Below are 21952 nucleotides of genomic sequence, written 5' to 3'. Positions count from 1 at the left end.
GTAGTGTTCTAGTACTTTCTTAAGCAAAAACATGGGTAAATGATTTCGTAAGTGCAAGTTTTTTACATATACATGTGTTTTAGCTTTTATAAAAATTGCAGAATATAACACATCCAAAAAAGAGTCTAAAATATAAATATACAGTATCAAAAAAATTCTCAACCACTACCCAGGCCATGAAAAAGCAGAACGCCTTCCAGAGTCCTTCCTGACGTTCTCCCCATGCTCTGAACTCCTAAAATTACAATACTCATTTCCTTTCATGATATATATATATATACACACACATATATATACATACATGTGTGTATATTTACATATATACACACACACACATATATATTTTTTGAGACAGGTTCTTGCTCTGTCTCCCAGGCTGGAGGGCAGTGGTGCAATCACAGCTCACAGCAGCCTCAACTTCCCAGGCTCAAGGGATCCCTGGCTAATTTTTTTTTTAATTATTTTTTGTAGAGACTGGGTATTACAATGTTGCCAGAGCTGGTCTCAAACTCCTGGGCTCAAGCGATCCTCCTGCCTTGGCCTCCAAAAGTTCTGTGGGATTACAGGTGTGGGCCATCGTGCCCAGCCTATATTTTTATTTATAACATTTGTATGCATCTGGGAAATTTCATAGAAATCTTGTCAAAAGGAAGTTTAGTGAGGTAGAAAGAGTGCAGATTTAGGAGTCAGAAAAACCAATTTTGAAAGGCCAGGCCTGCTATTTACTAAGTGTGTGACTTTGGGCAAGTCAGTCCCCCTCCTCCAGGCCTTTTTCTCACCTGTACATGCAGATGAGACCATCCACGGGTTCCAGACTGTCGCAAACATTCAAATCATGAACATTTATATAACAAGTTTATTGAGACCTCCTGAGACTTAAACCCTGTAGAAAACAGATGAATCAAACCCAGGCCCCATTCTCGGGAAGCTCACAGTGTGAAAATAGGTAACTACAAAAACACAGCCAATAAGTGCTTTGAAACAAGGAAGAACATAAAAAAGATGTAGTGTTCGAAAACCTGGAATCAAAAACTAACCGCGGAGAAAGGTAGGAGGATGTTCTAGACTCCCAGAGAAGAGCTGGGGAACATCCAGAAAGGCTCTTGCTGCCGACACAGCCACATCCCCTAGGTCTCTGGAGTTCACTGCAGGCTGGCCCATTGCAGGGAGGTGTAGACCACCTTACCATCAGGCTGCGGAGAACAGAGGAGCAGGGTCTTTCTGACGCTGGTTCCAAGGCGCCCAGCAGCAACCAGGTCTTGGAGTGGGATGGTGTCCTCGGGGGCCCAGCACTGAGCAATATAATGGGCGTGGAAGCGGAGGGGGTCACCTGGGGGAGGGAGAGAGGCACTGAAGCAGTGACCAATGGCAGAGGGCTGGATGCCACGGGAACGACCACTGGGAAGAGATTTGAGATCATTTCAGCCATCACTTAATAGATACTCTAAAACAGATGCTCTTGGACACAACTATTCCACTTCTAGGCTTTTTTTTTTTTTTTTTTTTTGAGACAAAGTCTCGCTCTTGTCCCCCAGGCTGGAGTGCAATGGCATGATCTCGACTCACTACAACCTCTGCCCCCTGGGTTCACGTGATTCTCCTGCTTCAGCCTCCCAAGTAGCTGGAAATACAGGCGCCCACCACCACGCCCAGTTAGTTTTAGTATTTTTTTTTTTTTTTTTTTTTTTGAGACAGAGTCTCGCTAGGTCGCCCAGGCTGGAGTGCAGTGGCGCGATCTCGGCTCACTGCAAGCTCCGCCTCCCGGGTTCACGCCATTCTCCTGCCTCAGCCTCCCGAGTAGCTGGAAATACAGGCGCCCACCACCACGCCCAGTTAGTTTTAGTATTTTTAGTAGAAATGGGGTTTCACCATGTTGGCCAGACTGGTATCAAACTCCTGACCTCAGGTGATCCACCTGTCTTGGTCTCCCAAAGTGTTGGGATTACAGGCGTGAGCCATTGCGCCCAGCCTGATGTCTAACTACTTCTAAATGAATCTTCTGGATCACAGTAATCATTTAATAAAAGTCGTTAAACTGCTTGCCCAATGAGTTCGGGAGCTCCCAAATGTTTCCTGTCTGTCTATGAATTTCAGAGGCTAAGAGAAAGTGAGACAAAAAAGAAAAATGCAGCTGGGCCTATAATTCCAGCACTTTGGGGGGCCGAGGTGGAAGGATTGCTTGAGCCCAGGAATCGGGACCAGCCTAAGCAACAATAGAGACCCCACCTCTATTAAGACAAAAAAAAAAAAGAAAAGAAAAACGCAGAATACATTGGGATCGTATGGAAAGGCACAGCAACCAGAGGCCCCAACCCATACTCACCAGGATAGACCAGGAAGTCACCTCCGAACTTGCCAGCCGCACTGAGGAAGAAGCCTCGCTCCCACAGGTCTCTGTAGATACTGTAGCGCAGCTCGTGGGCAGGGCGGCCGGCGTGGGGCCAGTCTTTAGACTGGACACGCCAGTCCAGGGGCCTGGCCTTGACCGGTCGAGGCCTGGCAGTGGCCAGCTGGACAAGGAGAGCAGATCTGGGCAAGGGGGCTACCCCATTTGACGGTCCTGCTTGGGAAGACGAGGGGCCTGGTGGGGAGTACAGAGAAGAGTTTGGTAAATTCAAGGGGTAAAGTCTTCTCACCCTCAGGGAGACCCAGGCACTGGATTCCCAGCTAAATTCCTAAAAGATCTCTCCTCTCCTTCCCGTGGTCCCTGGACTCCACCTCCCATGCTCACCGGCTTCCTCCTGCTCTCCCGAAGCCTGGCCATCACTGGTCTCATCCTCTTTGGCAGCCTGGCTCGAGCCGGCCTCCTGGCTCGAGCTGGCCCCTGAAGCCTGTTCTAGTTTCTGCTTCTTAGCAGCCTGGCCCTCCGTAATCTTCTCCAGGAGCTCCTGACGACGGGTCTCCCGGGCCTCAGCTGCCAAGGCGCTCTGCTCCTGGAAGCTCTCCTCTTGCTGGCGCTTGAAGGATGTCAGGGCCTGAGAAGCACACTTCGCTGGAACCTCCAAGCTTATGGTCCCTTCGGAAGCCAGGAAACTTGACTCCCAGGTCCCGCTCCCACCGAACCCAGGAGTTCGAGCCCCGCCCCCTTACCAGGCTGTGGTGCCGAGAGTCTGGACGCGGGGCGCTGACCAGAGTCACGGCGCCGATCTCGGCCAAGAGCCGCGCCTCTTCGGGCATCAGCAGCAGCGGGAGGCCCAGGCGCGAGTTCTGGCGGGGCCCGCGGGGCAGGGCGCCTACCGTGCGGCCCCCCACACCCAGGCGCTCCCGGAGGGCCTGCACCGCCTCGGCTCCCCACACCAGGGAGCGGCCGTTCGCCACCTCCACCACCAGCATCCTCCTGCGGGAGCCGGGAAGCAAAGCAGTTACCGAAACAGCTGCGCGCCGCGGACCGCTGCAGCGCACCCAAAGCCTCCGGGGTCTCGGCGAAGCCCCGCCCCTAGGCCTCAGGGGGCGGGTCCTCGCTCAGCCGCCGTTCACCACCTGCTGGGCCCGAGCGCCAGGCCCCGCCCCCGGGCGATCCCACCAGGCCCCGCGGCCGCCGGAGACGAGACGCCGGAGACAAGCCCCCGGCCCTCGCCCCTCGCCAAGCCCCCGGGGCCCCGCTCTACCCTTGTGTCCCTGCGGTCGGCACCTGCTCTGTGCCCGCACTGCCGTACCTACGATTGCGCCTTGGAGTGTGAAAAACAAACCTCCGCAAGCGCGGCGACACGCCCCCTTACAAAGGTCCATTTTGGCACCACCCTCTTGCAAAGTGGGCGTCCCCCTTCGGGTGTTCCCGTCAGGGGTCAGGAGCTCTGGAGGATAAGGCACCGCCGAGGCCACACCCTCTTCCGGACGCTCGGGCCTTCGCTCCTCCTCTTTCCGAACGACTGTGATTCGGCTTTCGGACCTACTCGCGCTCAGACTCCCACAGTACAAAACCCTGCCCCCTCCTGAGCACAGGAAGTTCGGCGTTCGAGCGTCCTCGGCTCCACCGAATCCGTAGCCCCGCCCCCTTCTCCAACGTCAGCAATTTGACGTTCGGGTGTTCTCGGCTCGGCCGAATCCGTAGCCCCGCCTCCTCCCGGACGCAATAGGTTCGGCGTTCGGGCGTCATCGGCTCCCGGCAGCCTCGCAGCCTGTGGCCCCGCCCCCTCCGAGCGCCGGCGCACCCCAGTTGGGGAGTTCCCGCCCTACGACCGAACCCCACAGCCGAAAGCCCCGCCCCCTGGGCACCCGCCGTCCACTCTCCGCTCGGGCGGGCTCACCCCAATTGGGAGCGCTCAGTCCGCCTCCTTGCCTCCCTTCAGAATGTCCCACTGTCCACCGATAGAACCAGCGAGTCACCTCATAAACAGTAATTCGCAGTCGAGGTGGAGCCACCCACCGCGCCACGCGCTCCTTGCTCCACCCCCTCATGCCGACACCCTCGTCAACTTCGTCATCCCGCCTCATCGGCGCCGCGGCAAGTCAGGTCCCGCCCCTCGCAAGACCGAAGCCCCGCCCTCCTCCCGCGGGGGCCACCTTGGCTCCGCCCCACTGAGCGCACCTCCCTCTGCCGCTTCCTCTCCTCTACTTGGGAACTTGAGGATCGTCACCCTGGCCCGGTCCCGTAGGCGCACGCCGGCCCTCGGGGTTCCGCCCCTTTGAGGGCAAGTCGCTTTCGCCCCGCCCCCTTGTAAATACTCATCGGTATCTGGCGAACCTGTTGACTCCGCCTATCATCCTAGCGACACTTGTACCCAACTATCTACCAAGTAAACCGAAGCTTGTGGCCCCACCCATATCCGGCCGAGTCTGTGGCCCCGCCCACATCGGAACAGTGACCCTAAGGACTCGACTATCTCCGAAGAAAGCCGAAACATGTGGCCCAGCCCACACTGTCCCCAGCTCTCCGTTCTCGACTATCGCCGAAGTGAGCCGAAGTTTGTGGCCCCGCCTCCAGGGAACTCAAGCTCCCGATTGTGCCCGAAGGAACCCGAAGGGAGACCCCGCCTCATTCCTCACGCCGAGCTCCAGACCCCGCCTCCTTTCCGGAGCCCGTCTGTTCCCCTTCGGGTCCAAAGCTTTTGGCTCCTCCTTGTTCCGAGCCCGAAGGCCCGCCCCTTCACGTACTCGGAGCTCGGATCCCAGTGTGGACCTGGACTCGAATCCCGTTGCCGACTCGCGCTCTCGGCTTCTGCTCCGGGGCTTCTTCCCTGCCCGCCCGGGGCCCTGACCGTGGCTTCTTCCCCGGCCTGATCTGCGCAGCCCGGCGGGCGCCCAGAAGGAGCAGGCGGCGCGGGGGCGCGCTGGGCGGGGGAGGCGTGGCCGGAGCTGCAGCGGCCAGCGGGCTGGGACTGCTCGGCCGCCTCCTGCCCGGCGAGCAGCTCAGGTGGGCCAGGGTGGCGGCGCCCAGTGGCGAGGCGAGGTTACACGGCGGCAGGGTCTCTGCGGGCTGGCGGGTGCGGGGCGGCCCCGGAGGCGCGTTGGAACTCGGGGCTGGCGCAACCGCCTGTTGGCTCTGCCGGGGATGCGCTGGGGTGCGCGGGACGGGTTGGGGCTGGGCCTGGGCCTGGGCCTGGGGAGGGGAGGGTGTTCGATCCCCGGGTTCTCAGTAGGAGAGGGGTCTGGAGCTCCGAAGGAGGTGCAGGCTGGAGGCCTGGGCTCCTCTGGGTGGTCTCGAAGGAGAAGGGCTGGGGGGTCCGGATATCTGGTTTCACAAGGGCCGGGGGATGGGGGATCCAAAGAGGGGGTCTGGGTTCCTGGATCCTCGCTGGAAGAGGGGGCTCGGAGGTCTAGATTCCTGGGCTGTCGAAGAGGAAGGGTCCGGGAGGGGTGCCGTTTCTGGGTTTTTAAAAGAGGGGTGTTTTCAAATCTGGGTCCCCAGTATGGGTGCGGGGAGTAGCTTTGATTTCTGCGTTCGCAAAGGAGGGGCTTGGGTGCTGGGAGATCCCCACACTTTCCTGGGTTCTCCAAGGACAGGAGAGCTGGAGGCCTGTGCGCTCAAAGGAGGGGCTGGGGGTGGATTCCTGTCTCCTCCAAGGAGGAAGGGGCTGGAGTCCGGGTTGCTAGGTTCTCAAAGGAGAGGAGCTGAGGCTCGGACTCCATCATCCTCAAAAACTGGGGTCTAGAAGGCTGGGTTCCTGGATCCTCGAAGAGGGAGGAGGCAGGGGGCCTGGATTCCTGGGTTCTCACTGTGAATCTCTGCCCCTCCCCCAGACCATGTCGCCTGAAGAATGGACGTATCTAGTGGTTCTTCTTATCTCCATCCCCATCGGCTTCCTCTTTAAGAAAGCCGGTGAGTAAGGCTCCCTCCCCAGTGGAAAATAAAGGGGGGGGGACCCTCTGGAAGGTTCCAGGCTTATGCTGTCCCTTCCCCCTGCAGGTCCTGGGCTGAAGAGATGGGGAGCAGCCGCTGTGGGCCTGGGGCTCACCCTGTTCACCTGTGGCCCCCACACTTTGCATTCTCTGGTCACCATCCTCGGGACCTGGGCCCTCATTCAGGCCCAGCCCTGGTGAGAATTTGGTGGAGGGAGGAGAGGGAGAGGAGGGGAGAGGGGGAAGCAACCTGTTTCCTCTTTGAGTCTTTTTCAGCTTCTGCCTCATCTCTAGCTGTCTCTTGTTGATCAGCTCATTTCTCTGTTTCATGTTTGTTTGTTTGTTTTTCTTTCTTTCTTTCTTTTTGAGATGGAGTTTCGCTCCTGTTACCCAGGCTGCAGTTCAGTGGCACGATCTTGGCTCACTGCAACTTCCACCTCCCGGGTTCAAGCGATTCTTTTGCCTCAGCCTCCCAAGTAGCTGGGATTACAGGCATGCTCCACCACGCCTGGCTAATTTTGAATTTTTAATAGAGCCGGGGTTTCTCCATGTTGGTCAGGCTGATCTCGAACTCCTGACCTTGTGATCTGCCCGCCTCAGCCTTCCAAAGTGCTGGGATTACAGGCGTGAGCCACCGCGCCCGGCCTTCATCTGCTTTTCTTCCTCCCCTGCCTTCTGCATCTGGTCCCTGTGTGTTTGTCCCAGTCCGCTACATCCATGTCATGGAGAGAGGTGGACAGTGTGTCTGCTGGCCTGGCCACCGTTCATATTCATTCATATCCACCTCTCTCTTCTTGAGCCCTGGACCTCGGAAATAAAGAAAAAGTGGAGGATTTTAGGGTCTTCACCCGAAGCTTCTCTTAACGTCATTCTCTGTTGGTGTGTGTTTCTATGTGGCTGAGCCTCTTCTCCCACTGTTTCAATCATACTCATTCCGTCCCTACATCCACCCTCCTGTCCTCTCTCTGCCCTTCTGTGTTTCTGTCTCTAAACGAATGGGGAGAGCTGGGGGAGGATTGGTGGCTGGACTCGTGGAGTGAGTGGCCAAGGCCGAGACTTCTGTGCCCAACACAGTGCGCCTCCTGCTTTTGCCCAGCTCCTGCCACGCCCTGGCTCTGGCCTGGACTTTCTCCTATCTCCTGTTCTTCCGAGCCCTCAGCCTCCTGGGCCTGCCCACTCCCACGCCCTTCACCAATGCCGTCCAGCTGCTGCTGACGCTGAAGGTCAGACTCGGGGCTTGCCACTCCCCTCCAGCCTCCCTGTGGGCCCCTTCACCTCCGACTTTACCTCCCCCTTCAGCGGCTCCCTGGGATTTTACCTCCAACACACCCTGGGGGTGGGACGTCACCTCACTTGCTGCCCTGGGTACAGCATTCCCCATTCACATGCCCTTGGGCAGGTCTTCACCTCCCAGCTCCTCCTGGGGTGAGGAAATAACCCACATAGGGTAACAGTAGGTGCCATTGGGTGCTTGCGGTGTGCCAGAGGCCCAGCTGGGTGGTTTACCAACATGCTGTCCTTGAATCTCTGTAGCCAGCTATTTTGCAAATGAGAAAAACCAGCTCTGGGGAGAAGGTACTTGGTGAAGGGAACAAAACTAGGGCATCCAGGTCTGGCTCCTAATCACCTGGGAAGAGGGGTGAAAACAGAATCCCAGGGCCCACCCCAGACCCACAGAGTCATGGTTTCTTACTGGCGGCTTATCCGTGAACACAGCAGTCGTGCTAGGTAGGGAGTGGCCTTCCCAGCATTCAGTGTGCCCTGTGGGAGCTCAGTGGTGGCAGGAGTAGGTTGGATGAGAGGGGTTCGTGGAGGAGCATTTCAGGCCGTAGGATGTGTGGAGGGGAGCAGGCTGGGTTCCACAGGCTACACCAGCCACATCCACTTTCTGGGACGAGCAAAAGGGAACGGGCAGCAGGGCTGACACCGTGCTAGGCCTGGCTGGAGACCGTGAGGACATCGGACTTCTTCCCGTGGAGGATTGAGATCTGCTGGAAGAGGGGATTTTTGGTTTGCTGCCAGAAGAGGCAATGTGACCAGTTTTAAATGTTTAGAAATACTCGTTCTGGCTGGGCACAGTAGCTCAACGCCTGTAATCCCAGCACTTTGGGAGGCTGAGGCAGGCGGATCGCCTGAGGTCGGGAGTTCAAGACCAGCCTGACCAAAATGGAGAAACCCTGTCTCTACTAAAAATACAAAAGATTAGCTGGGCGTGGTGGCACATACCTGTAATCCCAGCTACTCGGGAGGCTGAGGCAGGAGAATTGCTTGAACCCAGGAGGCGGAGGTTGTGGTGAGCTGAGATCGTACCATTGCACTCCAGCCTGGGCAACAAGAGCAAAACTCCATCTCAAAAATAAATAAACAAATAGAAATACTCATTCTAGGCCAGCTGCGGTGGCTCACGCCTGTAATCCCAGCACTTTGGGAGGCTGACGCGGGTAGATCACCTGAGGTTAGGAGTTTGAGACCATCCTGGCCAACATGGTAAAACTCCGTCTCTACTAAAAATACAAAAATGAGCCGGGTGTGGTGGCTCACACCTGTAATCCCAGCTACTCAGGAGGCTGAGGCAGGATAATTGCTTGAACCTGGAAGGTGGAGGTTGCAGTGAGCCAAGATCCCGCCATTGCACTCCAGCCTGGGCCTTCCCGGGCAAGATTCCATCTCAAAAAAAAAAGAAAAGAAAAGAAATAAAACTCGTTCTGGATGCTGAAGGAGAATTGAAGTGGAACAGGGCAAGATGGGATGGACTCAGATGATCCTCCTTTGTCCGAGTCCAGGTGACAAACTGTGGTGGCTTGATACAGGCCGTTGGCTGGCTGTGGGTAGGTCTGAGTTGCAGCAGGAAATGCGCATTTAGGATGACTGAAGGAGTGGCCACCAATTGGGCAGGATGTAGAGGAGCAAGAAGGGATGGTGCCTGAACCCCAGCCCGGCAGAAGGAGCCGTTCCTAACCCTAGGCCCAGGGGAAATGGGTCAGGTTGTGGTACCTGGATGGAAAAAGGGTTGTGTAGGCCTGGTGCAGTGGCTCATACTTGTATAATCCCAGCGCTTTGGGAGGTCATAGTGGGAGGACTGCTGGAGGCCAGGAGTTTAAGACGAGCCTGGGCAATATAGTGAGACCCTGTCTCTACAAAAAATTAATTTTTAAAATTTTATTTATTTTTAAAGATGGAGTCTCACTCTGTTGCCCAGGCTGGAGTGCAGTGGTGTGATCTCACTGCAACCTCTGCCTCTCGGGTTTGAGCGATTCTCCTGCCTCAGCCTCTCGAGTAGCTGGGACTACAGGCGCCCACCACCACGCCTTGCTAATTTTTATATTTTTAGTAGAGATGGGGTTTCACCATGTTGGCCGGGCTGGTCTCAAACCCCTGACATCAAGTGATCTGCCTGCCTAGGCCAACAAAAGTGCTAGTGTTATAGGTGTGAGCCGTCACACCTGGCCCTAAATTTTTTTTTTTTTTTTTTTTGAGACGGAGTTTCACTCTTGTTGCCCAGGCTGGAGTGCAATGGTACGATCTTGGCTTACCGCAACCTCCGCCTCCCAGGTTCAAGCAATTCTCCTGCCTCAGCCTCCCGAGTAGCTGGAATTACAGGCACGCACCACCATGCCCGGCTAATTTTTTGTATTTTTAGTAGAGACGGGGTTTCTCCATGTTCGTCAGGCTGATCTCGAACTCCCGACCTCAGGTGATCCGCCTGCCTCGGCCTCCCAAAGTGCTGGGATTACAGGCATGAGCCACCGCGCCCGGCCAAAATTATTTTTTTTAAAGGGTGTGTAGAGCCACCCACCTTGAAATGATCTATCAAGGGTGACAGCCAGCCCAAGGCCATCTTACAAGGGAATAAAAGCCCTACCCTCCCTCTCCTGAATTTGTCTCCAGCCAGGGATTTCTATTGACAACCCAGCCACAAGCTGGAAGAAGGAGATCTATTGATATAGGGTGGACCTTGGGACTGGTGGGAAAGGGTGGAGAGTACAACATATTCGGCTCAGTAGTGGAGATGGAAAGAGGCAACAGACTCAAACTTAAGGGATTTCAAGGTGGGCAGATCACTTGAGGCCAGGAGTTCGAGACCAGCCTGGCCAGCTGAGGCATGAGAATTGCTTGAGCCCCCAGGAGGCGGAGGTTGCAGTGAGCCGAGATTGCGCCATTATACTCCAGCCTGGGTGACAGAGCAAAACTTGTCTCAAAAAAAAAAAAAAAAAGATTAAAGGATCGGATTTGGGGAGTGAGGGAGGTTTTTGGCTTGAACAATTTGGTGGCCTATTGTTTGAGGGGAGACACTAGAAGAGGGTCTACCTTGTGGGGTGGGTAACATCATGTTCCGTTTCCAGTGCGTTTGGGGTGCCTGGAGACATCCGAGTATAAATGCCAATAAGCCACTTGATGGATAGGTCTGGGGCTGGGGTAGCGTTTGGGCATCCTCAGCGTGTGGATAGTATCAAAACCTCCGTGATTGCGTGAGAGCAGGTAAGCACGGAACAGGGAAAGGGGAGGAGGGCCTGGGACTGAGCCCTGGGGAACACCACCCAGCTAGAGGCGTTACACACAACTGGATGGGCAGAGCTGCGGGCACCCAGCACCCCTTGGCTGCCGAGGGCAGCCGTGCAAGGGAGATGGGTGTGGGGAAGGGCCCAGAGTCTGACCTGGCCCCTTGCCCACCCCCTTCTGCCCAGCTGGTGAGCCTGGCCAGTGAAGTCCAGGACCTGCACCTGGCCCAGAGGAAAGAAATGGCCTCAGGCTTCAGCAAGGGGCCCACCCTGGGGCTGCTGCCCGACGTGCCCTCCCTGATGGAGACGCTCAGCTACAGCTACTGCTACGTGGGAATCATGACAGGTGAGTGGGGCTGCCCTGACAGCTGTGCCACTCTGTCACTCTGTCTCCTGTGTCCCCTTCCGCCCTGAGTGCCTGTTCTGTGTTCCCACCCTGCCCGGGGCAACCTCCATCCTAGCATCTGCTGCTGTGAGGGTGGGCATGTGTCTGGATCTACGTCTCACACCTCCGCTGGACCAGAGCTGCTTTGGGGTAGAAGCTGGCTGTCTCAGCCTAAGCGATTCCTTGCTCTTCTCCTTGTAGCGTATTGGGAGCAAAGAGAAGAGATAAAGGAGGTGAAGATCTATGTCAACCTGATGTTTTTGCTTCCCAGACAACAAATATTCACAGCTTAGGGTCCACTTTCAGTTTAAGGAAATATTTTTCATCTGGGCGTGGGGGCTTATGCCTATAATCCTAGCACTTTCGGAGGCTGAGGCGAGAGGATTGCTTGAGGCCAAGAGTTCAAGATCAACTTGGCCAACATAGCAAGATCCCGTCCCTTTATTTTAAACTTTTATTTTTAAAAAATAAATAAATATAAAATTAAAAGGGCCGGGCGCAGTGGCTCACGCCTGTAATCCCAGCACTTTGGGAGGCCGAGACAGGCAGATCACCTGAGGTCAGGAGTTTGAGACCAGCCTGGCCAACATGGTGAAACCCCGTCTCTACTGAAAATACAAAAATTAGCTGGGCGTGGTGGTGTGTGCCTGTAATCCCAGCTGCTTGGGAGGCTGAAACTGGAGAATCGCTTGAACCCACGAGGCGGAGGTTGCAGTGAGCCAAGATCGCACCACTGCACTCCATCCTGGGCAACAGAGCAAGACTCCATCTCAAAAAATACATATGTATGTGTGTGTGCATGTGTGTATATATATGTATGTGTGTATGTGTATATATATGTGAAATTTTAAAAAAAATATTTTTCATTAATGTTTACCTCATCAAAGGTTTTTTTTCCAATAACAGCTTTAGGGAACTCTAATTCACATAGTCATCCACTTAAAACATACAACTCTTGGCTTCTTTAATTTCCTGAAAAGAAAAAAACACAAAACATACAACTCCCTGATTTTTAGTATATCCACAGAGTTGTGCAAACATGACCGCTGTGTAGTTGTATTCAGAACAGTTTCATACCCTGCAAAGAAACCCCATGTCCATCATCCCGCAAACCTCCATCCATCCCTGGTAACCAGTAATTGACTTTCTATCTGTAAAGATTTGCCTGTTCTGGACATTGCGCTTACAAATGGAATCATACAACATGTGGTCTTATTTATTTGTTTTAATTTGTTTTTTTTTCTTTTTATCTTCCCATGCTACATTGACCTAAACATACGGTCTTTGTGAACATATAAGAATTTTAACCCCGGTCCCTTCTGTGAATCACACTGCTTCCTCCCTAGGCCAGACCACCATCATATTGTAGCTAAAGTGCCACAGCTATCTCCTAGTTTCTTTCCTTCCTCCCTCCCTCCGTCCTTCCCTTTTCCCTTCTTCCTTCCCTCCGTCCTTCCTTCCCTCCCTCCTTCCTTCCCTCCCTCCGTCCTTCCCTCCCTCCGTCCTTCCCTCCCTCCTTCCTTCCCTCCCTCCGTCCTTCCCTCCCTCCGTCCTTCCCTCCCTCCTTCCTTCCCTCCCTCCTTCCTTCCCTCCCTCCTTCCTTCCCTCCCTCCTTCCTTCCCTCCCTCCGTCCTTCCCTCCCTCCGTCCTTCCCTCCCTCCTTCCTTCCCTCCCTCCGTCCTTCCCTCCCTCCGTCCTTCCCTCCCTCCTTCCTTCCCTCCCTCCTTCCTTCCCTCCCTCCTTCCTTCCCTCCCTCCGTCCTTCCCTCCCTCCGTCCTTCCCTCCCTCCGTCCTTCCCTCCCTCCTTCCTTCCCTCCCTCCTTCCTTCCCTCCCTCCTTCCTTCCCTCCTTCCCTCCCTTTCTTCCCTCCCTCCTTCCTTCCCTCCCTCCTTCCTTCCCTCCTTCCCTCCCTTCTTTCTTCCCTCCTTCCCTCCCTCCCTCCCTCCCTGGCTGGAATGCAGTAGCTCAGTCACTGCTCACTGCAGCCTGGGCTCAAACGATCCTCCCGCCTCAGCCTCCCCAATAGCTGGGAATTCAGGTGCCCTCCACACCTGGCTAATTTTTATTTTTTGTAGTGATGGGGTCTTGCCGTTTTGCCCAGGCTGCTCTCCAACTGTTGGGCTCAAGCAGTTCTCCCAGCTAGGCCTCCCAAAGTGCTGGGATTCCGGGTGTGAGCCACCGCGCCGGCCCCTCTGTCTGTTTTTCTGTTACTGTCTCTGTCTCTCTGAGTTTCTTGTCCCCCCCCATCTCTCGTTCCTTATCCCCATCTCTCAGGGTCTCTGTCCCTACCCTTGGGGTCTCCCCGGCGCCCAGTCTCTGCCCCTCTCACTCCCTCTTCCCACCTTCCTTCCAAGCTCCCTGTCCTCCTCCTGCAGACTTGAGCTCTGCCCACCTGCCTGTCTGACCGCAGCCCTCCCTCCCCGCCCCACAGGCCCGTTCTTCCGCTACCGCACCTACCTGGACTGGCTGGAGCAGCCCTTCCCCGGGGCAGTGCCCAGCCTGCGGCCCCTGCTGCGCCGCGCCTGGCCGGCCCCGCTCTTCGGCCTGCTGTTCCTGCTGTCCTCTCACCTCTTCCCGCTGGAGGCCGTGCGCGAGGACGCCTTCTACGCCCGCCCGCTGCCCGCCCGCCTTTTCTACATGATCCCCGTCTTCTTCGCCTTCCGCATGCGCTTCTACGTGGCCTGGATTGCCGCCGAGTGCGGCTGCATTGCCGCCGGCTTTGGGGCCTACCCCGTGGGCGCCAAAGCCCGGGCCGGAGGCGGCCCCACCCTCCAATGCCCACCCCCCAGCAGGTCAGGCGGCGCGAGGGAGGCTTCCCAAGACCCAGCAGCCCCCACCTCCAAGGGCTGGCTCTGCCCCTAGCAGGGAGGAGAGCGGGGAGCAAGGGGCCAGGGCCACCACCTTTTTTGGCAGAGTGTCGCCCCCTTGGCAACCACGGCCTGCCAGCCCCTGTCGGTAGGGAAAAGATCCCTGGTACTGACAGATGCCCCTTGTTGCTAGCGCTTGTCACCCCGCAGTATGGTGAACTGCCCCCCGTCGCTAGGAAAAGGTGGTAACTTAGCAACCCTGTGCCACCCCTCTGTTGCCACAGAAGTGTCACCCCCCAGAACCAGATTGTTCCTGCTTGCTGGGGCTGCCATCCTTTGCTAGTGGTGGGTCACCCTCTGTTGCTAGGGAAACGGTTCCCTAGCAACGGAACGCCACTATTTGCTAGGGAAGCAGGATCCCTAGCAACAGTAGCTCACCTCCTTTTTGCCAGAAGTTTTGCTCTGTTGCTGCAGATATGGCACTCCCTGCACTGCCCCTTTGTTGCTAGGAGCCAGCACTGCTCCACCCCGTGGGATGTCGTCACATAGCAGCCCTCAGCAGCCCTCTGCAAGGAAATAGCAATTTCCAATCCCTGACCAGTGCTGTTCCCCAGCAGAGGGCACACCATTCCTACCAACTACAGTTACACTGTTGCTAAGGAAGCCAAACCTCCCCCTGGAAACTATGGGTTGACCCTTGTTGCCAGAGAGGCTCCACCCCCCAGCACCTGCATTGCTAGGCAAGTCGCACGGCCATAGCTGTGGACTCTCTTGTGGCTGAGGAAGTATTGCCCCCGTGTTGCTAGGGAGATGGCACCCCCGGCAACCAGGAGTAGACTGCCCTTGTGTTCCTGGCAGCTGCAGTCAGCCTTCCCCCAGGGACTTGGACTGCGGCTGGGGAACAGCCTGTTGATGTAAATGATGAACTACTACTCCCTGCTAGGGTTGTCCCCTAGTCGTCACAAACTGCCATTCTGTTGTGGGGGTAGTGACACCCCCACGTGAATTTGTTACCACTGCCCTAATAACCGTGCCCTGACCTCCAGCTGCTAGAGAGAGGATGACCCCCTAGTAAAGCCAAGCAGGAATTGAAGGTTTTTCTAAATCTGCTCGGTCCTCACTCCTAAGGGATGGCTCCCCTCACGTCATCAGAGGCCACCAAGGCTTCATATGGGCCAATGTTTCCCACTGCTGGGGCTGTCGACACGAGTGATGAGGGAGCCACTGTATTGCTAGAGGCGACGCTTCTCCAATAATCACTGCGACCAGGAAAAAAGCCCCTTTCTAAAAGCCTTTCTAAACATTCTAGGCCTTGTTGCTAAGGAATGCCTTTTACTTAGCAACAAAGATCATGGGGACCCCACTGGCGCCTGGAACATCTCCCTAGCAACCGTGAAGCACCTTGTTATTAGGGATGATAACCACAACTTCCCTGGGAACTGCAGTGTCCGACAATTTAGAAGGGACCATCCTTGGAGGCTTCTCTGAATATACTGAGCTTGGTTGCTAAAGGACTCATAGCTTAGCAACCATAGCCCTTCATGGCTGTGGCGGGCCCCATTAGGTACCAAAAGAAGAAGAACCCCATTGTCAGTGAACTGTACCACCCAGCCCACCCATCTTCCTCCCCTACAGGCACCCTCTGGGCCACCCTCCCTTGTTGCCCTAGCAAGTCTGACAGCCAGAGGGCCATTGCCTGGCCAGGATCCCTTCCTTAGCATCCGGGGCTGGGACACTAGCAGGCGTCGGGAGGGGGCCTGGCTGAGCTGCATGTCTGTCCCCCACCCTCATCCTCCACCCCCCAGTCCGGAGAAGGCGGCTTCCTTGGAGTATGACTATGAGACCATCCGCAACATCGACTGCTACAGCACAGATTTCTGCGTGCGGGTGCGCGATGGCATGCGGTACTGGAACATGACGGTGCAGTGGTGGCTGGCGCAGTATATCTACAAGAGTGCACCTACCCGTTCCTATGTCCTGCGGTGAGTGAGCCCGCCCAGCCTCGGGTGACACTGCAGAACTACATCTCCCAGCAGGCCCCAGGGTAGCCTGCAGCTTCCCTGGCTGGGCCCCTGCCCCGGAGGCTCATGGGAATTGTAGTTTGTTTAGCCTGGTTTTGCCCTGCCTCTAATTGTAGTGGCAGCATGCCGGTGTAAAATCGTTCCCCCTCTCGGGGCCTCAGTTTCTACTTCTGTAAAGTCAGCCTCACTCAGCAGAAGCGATGTACTGAGTCCTGTGGACCCAATAGCCAGCCTTCCTGGAATCTTGGCCGTCCAGGTTACGGAGAAACCTTGAGTTGGTTGACCTCTTGGTTGCCTCAGGTGTTAAATGGAGCGAATGCTATTTATTACTGGTTTCATAGGTAGATAGAAGGACTAAATGTGATAAAATGTGAAATGTATTTAATGTGAGGCCTGACAGGTAAGTGCGTGCTATGTATTCATTTTTATTGTTTTTCATTCTTCCAATATTTCTCGAGTGGAGACTCTGTGCTTGACACTGCTATCTGTGCAGCCTTTAGAAGCAGAAACTCAGGCCGGGCGCGGCAGCTCACGCCTGGAATCCCAGCACTTTGGGAGGCCCAAGCAGGTGGATCATGAGGTCAGGAGTTCGAGACCAGCCTGACCAACATGGTGACACGCTGTCTCTACTAAAAATACAAAAAATTACCCTGGTGTGGTGGTGCGTGCCTGTAGTCCCAGCTACTCGGGAGGCTGAGGCAGGAGAATGGCTTGAACCCGGGAGGCAGAGGTTGCAGGGAGCCGGGATCTCGCCACTGCACTGCAACCTGGGCGACAGCGAGACTCCGTCTCAAAAAAAAAAAAAAAAAAATAGAAGTAGAAACTCATAGCCAGGCGTGGTGGCTCACACTTGTAATCCCAGCAGTTTGGGAGGCCCAGGCAGGTGGATCATCTTGAGGTCAGGGCAATATGGTGAAGACCAGCCTGGGCAATATGGAGAAACCCCTTCTCTACTAAAAATACAAAAAATTAGCTAGGCATGCTAGCGGGCGCCTATAATCCCAGCTACTAGGGAGGCTGAGGCAAGAGAATCACTTGAACACGGGAGGCGGAGGTTGCAGTGAGCCGAGGTCACCTGGGCAACAGAGCGAGACTTTGTCTCAAAATAAAATAAAATAGGCCGGGCGTGGTGGCTCACGCCTGTAATCCCAGCACTTTGGGAGGCCAAGGTGGGTGGATCACAAGGTCAGGAGATCAAGACCATCCTGGCTAACACGGTGAAACCCTGTCTCTACTAAAAATACAAAAAATTAGCCAGGTGTGGCGGCGGGTGCCTGTAGTCCAGCTACTCGGGAGGCTGAGGCAGGAGAATGGTGTGAACCTGGGAGGCGGAGCTTGCAGTGAGCTGAGATCGCGCCACTGCACTCCATTCTGGGTGACAGAGTGAGACTCTGTCTCAAAAACAAACAAACAAAAATAATTAATTAATTTAATTTAATTTAATTAGATAAAGGTGGAAGGGGAAGACCCAGGAGGAGTAAGTTTTGGGAGTAAGAAGGATGAGGAAACAGGGCTTGGGTTTAGTCTCACTGACTTTGAGGTGACTTAGATTTCCCGCTGAGGTTATTGGATAGGTGATTATGTGATTCTGACACTTACGGGAAAAGTCACTCTTAAAAGCGGTGCTTGAGCAGCATCAGGTGTAAATTGTACTTTTAAAACTTTTTATTGTTATTATTATTATTATTATTATTATTATTATTTTGATGCTCTGTCACCCAGGATGGAGTGCAGTGTTGTAATCTCAGCTCACTGCAACCTCCATCTCCTGGGTTCAAGTGATTCTCGTGCCAAGAGTAGACGCAGGGTTTCACCATGTTGGCCAGGCTGGTCTCGAACTCTTGGCCTCAAGTGATCTGCGTGCCTCGGCCTCCCAACGTGCTGGGATTACAGGCGTGAGTCACCATGCCCGGTCCAAAATTTTTAAATTATTATTATTTTTTTTTTTACTTTTTAAAAAATGTATAGAGATGAGGTCTCACTGTGTTGACCAGGCTGGTCTCAAACTCCTGGCCCCAAGCAGTCCTCCCATCTCAGCCTCCCAAAGTGCTGAGATGACAAGCATGAGCCACTGCATCTGGCCAGGTATAGATGACGCTTAAAGCTCTGGGGCTGAGGCCAGGTCAAAGCACCCCAGCGTTTAGACAAGTGCTTCTCAACTGGGGGCAATTGTGCGGCTGCTGCACCCCCAGGAGACACATGGCAATCCCTGGAGACATGTTGTTGTAACTGGAAGGTGCTAGTTGGATGTGGTGGGTGGGGGCCAGGGATGCTCCTAAACACCTTAAAATGCACAGGATCCATCGTTTTTGTTTATTTTACAGCTGGAGTGCAGTGGCGCAATCTCGGCTCACTGCAACCTCTCCCTCCCAGGTTCAAGCAATCCTCCTGTCTCAGCCCTCCTAGTAGCTGGGATTATAGGCACGTGCCACCATGCCAGACTAATCTTTGTATTTTTAGCCTCCCTAAGTGCTGGGATTACAGGTGCCAGCCATTGCACCCAGCCTCCACACTCTTGAAGAACCAGAAAGCCAATGGTCCTCCCTTCTCAAGAAAACAAGAGTTGGCCAGGTGCAATGGCTGACATCTGTAATTCCAGTATTTTGGGAGGCCAAGGTGAGAGGATCACTTAAGCTCAGGAGTTCGAGACCAGCCAGGGCAACACAGCAAGACTCCATCTTTACAAAGAAAAAAAAAGAGGCTGGGCGCAGTGGCTCAGACCTGTAATCCCAGCACTTTGGGAGGCCAAGGTGGGTGGATCACAAGGTCAGGAGATCAAGACCATCCTGGCCAACGTGGTGAAACCCCATCTCTACTAAAAATACAAAAATGGCTGGGTGCAGTGGCTCACGCCTGTAATCCCAGCACTTTGGTAGGCCACGGCAGGTGGATCACAAGGTCAAGAGATTGAGAGCATCCTGGCCAACATGGTGAAACCCCGTCTTTACCAGAAATACAAAAATTAGCCTGGCATGGTGGTGGGCACCTGTAGTCCCAGCTGCTCGGGAGGCTGAGGCGGGAGAATCACTTGAACCCGGGAGACAGAGGTTGCAGTGAGCCGAGATTGCACCACTGCACTCCAGCATGGGCGGCAGAGTGAGACTCCGTCTGAACAACAACAACAAAAAATACAAAAATTAGCTGAGTTTGGTGGCGCTTGCCTGTAATCCCAGCTACTTGGGAGGCTGAGGCATAAGAATCGCTTGAATCCAAGAGGCGGAGGCTGCAGTGAGCCTTGTCGTGTGGCGACAGAGCGAGACTCTGTCTCCAAAAAAATAAAAAATAAAAAAGAGTGAGGAAAGATGGTGCTGGGCCTTGGAGGAAGAGGAACATATCTCCTGGGCCCAGAATAAGGAAGGACCACAGGCCAGGGACTTCTGGATCTTCATGAGCCAGGCAGGAGTTCTCAAATGTTAACAGGCATCAGAGTCACCTGGAGGACTTGTTACTTGGAAGACTTCTCCTGGGCCCCACCCCCAGGGCTTCTGGTGCAAAAGGGGTGGGGACAAGGATTTGTATGTCTCACAAGTTCTCAGGTGATGCTGATGCCAGACCTGGGAACCCAGGTTAAGAACCACCGGGCTGGCAGGGTGTGGTGGCTCACACCTGTGATCCCAGCACTTTGGGAGGCCAAGGCGAGCGGATCACGAGGTTAGGAGATTGAGACCATCCTGGCTAACACGGTGAAACCCCGTCTCTACTAAAAATACAAAAGAAAATTAGCCAGGCGTGGTGGCGGGCGCCTGTAGTCCCAGCTACTCGGGAGGCTGAGGCAGGAGAACGGCGTGAACCCGGGAGGCGGAGCTTGCAGTGAGCCAAGATTGCACCACCGCACTCCAGCCTGGGTGACAGAGCGAGACTCTGTCTCAAAAAAAAAAAAAAAACCACTGGGCTGAAGAATTAAGACTTGTTGGTCCTGGGAGAGGAAGGGCAGTGGAATATAAAATGTTAAATCTTTAAAGAAGAAGAGGGTCTTGATAGGACTGAGTGTGTATGGAAGGCCGCGAGCTCCTGGATCCCTGAAGGAGACAGAGGCCTATAGCCTCCTCCGCCTTCCGGAGCTAGGGGCATGGGTCTGAGCGGGGAGGGCCTGGGGCCTGGTCTCCTGGGTCTGAGGGAGGAGGGAAGTGGGGTCTGGTCTCCTGGGTGTGAGGGAGGAGGGGCTGGGGTCTGGACTCCTGGGTCTCAGGGAGGAGGGGCTGGGCCTGCACTTCTGGGTCTGAGGGAGGAGGAGCTGGGGCCTGGACTCCTGGGTCTGAGGGAGGAGGGGCTGGGGCCTGGACTCCTGGGTCTCAGGGAGGAGGGGCTGGGGGCCTGCACTTCTGGGTCTGAGGGAGGAGGAGCTGGGGCCTGGACTCCTGGGTCTGAGGGAGGAGGGGCTGGGGTCTGGACTCCTGGGTGTGAGGGAGGAGGGGCTGGGCCTGCACTTCTGGGTCTGAGGGAGGAGGAGCTGGGGCCTGGACTCCTGGGTCTGAGGGAGGAAGGGGTGGGGTCTGGACTCCTGGGTGTGAGTGAGGAGGGAGGTGGGGTCTGGTCTCCTGAGTCTGAGGGAGGAGGGCCTGGGGCCTGGACTCCTGGGTCTGAGGGAGGAGGGGCTGGGCCTGCACTTCTGGGTCTGAGGGAGGAGGGGCTGGGGCCTGCACTTCTGGGTCTGAGGGAGGAGGGACTGGGGTCCTGGACTCCTGGATCTGGGGGCAGTGGGCACTGGGGACCTGGACTCGTAGGTCCTGACTCCCAGCCTCCTCCTCAGGAGCGCCTGGACCATGCTGCTGAGCGCCTACTGGCACGGCCTCCACCCGGGCTACTACCTGAGCTTCCTGACCATCCCGCTGTGCCTGGCTGCCGAGGGCCGGCTGGAGTCAGCCCTGCGGGGGCGGCTGAGCCCAGGGGGCCAGAAGGCCTGGGACTGGGTGCACTGGTTCCTGAAGATGCGCGCCTATGACTACATGTGCATGGGCTTCGTGCTGCTCTCCTTGGCTGACACACTTCGGTACTGGGCCTCCATCTACTTCTGTATCCACTTCCTGGCACTGGCAGCCCTGGGGCTGGGGCTGGCTTTAGGTGGGGGCAGCCCCAGCCGGCGGAAGGCAGCATCCCAGCCCACCAGCCTTGCCCCGGAGAAGCTCCGGGAGGAGTAAGCTGTCACGACACTCCCTCTGCCAGCTGGTCCCGGGAATTCTGTGAACCAGGCTGCTGTCTCCTCCCCAGAAAGAGTCCTTACCTTGGAGAGGGTCCTGGAGAGAATTTCCTCTTCCCCAGCTAAATACCCTGCCTGCAACTGATGCAGACCCGGGGGTGTCCTCCCTGCCCTCTGCCCAGGGGCCACCTCCACTCCTACAAAATCAAAGTATTGTCTAGACAAGAGTCACTGGCCCCTGCTCCAGCTTCTGGGTATCCAGAGAGCACTGCACTTCCCCAAAACGGAAGGGGCCCCTGGGCAGTGGGTTTTGGGCAAATTCCCTTTCTTTGCATCCACAATGTGGGGTCGGAGCTTGGGGGCAGGTCCTGGGAGTGGGAAGCCTCTTGCTTGTGTCTTTCGCTCCACTTTTAGCTCATCGCACCGATATTGCAGACTTGGAAGGAAGCCTAAGCTTCCCATTTCACAAAGGGGAAACTGAGGTGCGGATGCACGGGCCTGGGGACGGCCGTCCCATGGCTTCCATCCGAGCCACCTCGGGGCCCCAGCGCTCCTGGCGCCCTCTTCTCATCGCTTGGCCTATGACAGGTCACCGTGTGTAAATCTTTCCCAATAAAGTGTTGCACAAAGGCATCGTGTCCGTGCAGGTATCTGGGTGATAAACGGTGGGAAGGACTTAGTCCACCAAGTCCCAGGGTGAGGTACAGCCCCCCCCCCCCCCGCCCAGCCCAGGAGCCAAACTGTCAGGCCCGGGGCACCACGGGGACTTCAGCTCCCAGGAGACCTTTCGCATCAGCGGCCCTGAGAAACCACAGGAAGTGTAC

General features: G+C 55.6%; 2 protein-coding genes and 1 long non-coding RNA gene across 10 annotated transcripts; 1 reads left to right on the top strand and 2 right to left on the bottom strand.

Moving 5' to 3' along the window:
• Window positions 1–838: 838 nt before the first annotated feature.
• On the bottom strand, window positions 839–4660 carry TSEN34 (tRNA splicing endonuclease subunit 34). 5 transcript variants are annotated; one of them, XM_019014796.4, is made up of 5 exons: window positions 4529–4660; window positions 3091–3337; window positions 2732–2975; window positions 2324–2581; window positions 839–1330 (listed from the first exon to the last, which is right to left on the bottom strand). In XM_019014796.4, the coding sequence occupies exons 2-5, from the start codon at window positions 3331–3333 to the stop codon at window positions 1143–1145; spliced, it is 933 nt and encodes a 310-aa protein (XP_018870341.1). In that variant the 5' UTR covers window positions 3334–3337; window positions 4529–4660; the 3' UTR covers window positions 839–1142. The 5 variants fall into 5 exon arrangements, with proteins under 5 accessions (XP_018870341.1, XP_018870340.1, XP_063557697.1 ...); XM_019014795.3 differs by lacking the exon at window positions 4529–4660 and adding an exon at window positions 4327–4457; XM_063701627.1 differs by lacking the exon at window positions 4529–4660 and adding an exon at window positions 4367–4445.
• A 334-nt stretch (window positions 4661–4994) lies between these two features.
• Window positions 4995–21758, top strand: MBOAT7 (membrane bound acylglycerophosphatidylinositol O-acyltransferase MBOAT7). Of its 3 annotated transcripts, none has more exons than XM_004061408.5 (8): window positions 4995–5353; window positions 6181–6259; window positions 6347–6476; window positions 7376–7502; window positions 10965–11124; window positions 13595–13955; window positions 15776–15952; window positions 20742–21758. In XM_004061408.5, exons 2-8 carry the CDS (start codon window positions 6184–6186, stop codon window positions 21127–21129), a joined length of 1419 nt encoding a protein of 472 aa, XP_004061456.1. In that variant the 5' UTR covers window positions 4995–5353; window positions 6181–6183; the 3' UTR covers window positions 21130–21758. The 3 variants fall into 3 exon arrangements, with proteins under 3 accessions (XP_004061456.1, XP_063557696.1, XP_055226506.1); XM_055370531.2 differs by having other exon boundaries at window positions 5333–5501; XM_063701626.1 differs by lacking the exon at window positions 7376–7502 and having other exon boundaries at window positions 5083–5353.
• Window positions 6823–12279, bottom strand: LOC129528692 (uncharacterized). 2 transcript variants are annotated; one of them, XR_010132054.1, is made up of 4 exons: window positions 12041–12279; window positions 7973–8270; window positions 7598–7816; window positions 6823–7080 (listed from the first exon to the last, which is right to left on the bottom strand). It is a non-coding gene; the product is annotated as an uncharacterized lncRNA (long non-coding RNA). The 2 variants fall into 2 exon arrangements; XR_010132055.1 differs by having other exon boundaries at window positions 7973–8267.
• Window positions 21759–21952: the final 194 nt, after the last annotated feature.

The sequence above is a fragment of the Gorilla gorilla genome, chromosome 20, assembly GCF_029281585.2.
Source record: "Gorilla gorilla gorilla isolate KB3781 chromosome 20, NHGRI_mGorGor1-v2.1_pri, whole genome shotgun sequence".
Lineage (NCBI taxonomy): Eukaryota > Metazoa > Chordata > Mammalia > Primates > Hominidae > Gorilla > Gorilla gorilla.
The sequence above is the reverse complement of the archived record's forward strand: the minus strand, read 5'-3'. Positions and strand labels throughout refer to the sequence as shown.

What these genes read in the sequence shown, in the direction of transcription:
- MBOAT7 (XM_004061408.5), top strand. Translation starts at nt 6,184, where the DNA reads ATGTCGCCTGAAGAATGGACGTATCTAGTGGTTCTTCTTATCTCCATC. An exon ending in CTTCCTCTTTAAGAAAGCCG is followed by an intron (nt 6,260 to 6,346) that starts GTGAGTAAGGCT and finishes TTCCCCCTGCAG; the next exon opens with GTCCTGGGCTGAAGAGATGG. An exon ending in CTACGTGGGAATCATGACAG is followed by an intron (nt 11,125 to 13,594) that starts GTGAGTGGGGCT and finishes CCCGCCCCACAG; the next exon opens with GCCCGTTCTTCCGCTACCGC.
- TSEN34 (XM_063701627.1), bottom strand. Translation starts at nt 4,434, where the DNA reads ATGAGGCGGGATGACGAAGTTGACGAGGGTGTCGGCATGAGGGGGTGG. An exon ending in ACTCTCGGCACCACAGCCTG is followed by an intron (nt 2,976 to 3,090) that starts GTAAGGGGGCGG and finishes TGTGCTTCTCAG; the next exon opens with GCCCTGACATCCTTCAAGCG. An exon ending in TGACTTCCTGGTCTATCCTG is followed by an intron (nt 1,331 to 2,323) that starts GTGAGTATGGGT and finishes TCCCTCCCCCAG; the next exon opens with GTGACCCCCTCCGCTTCCAC.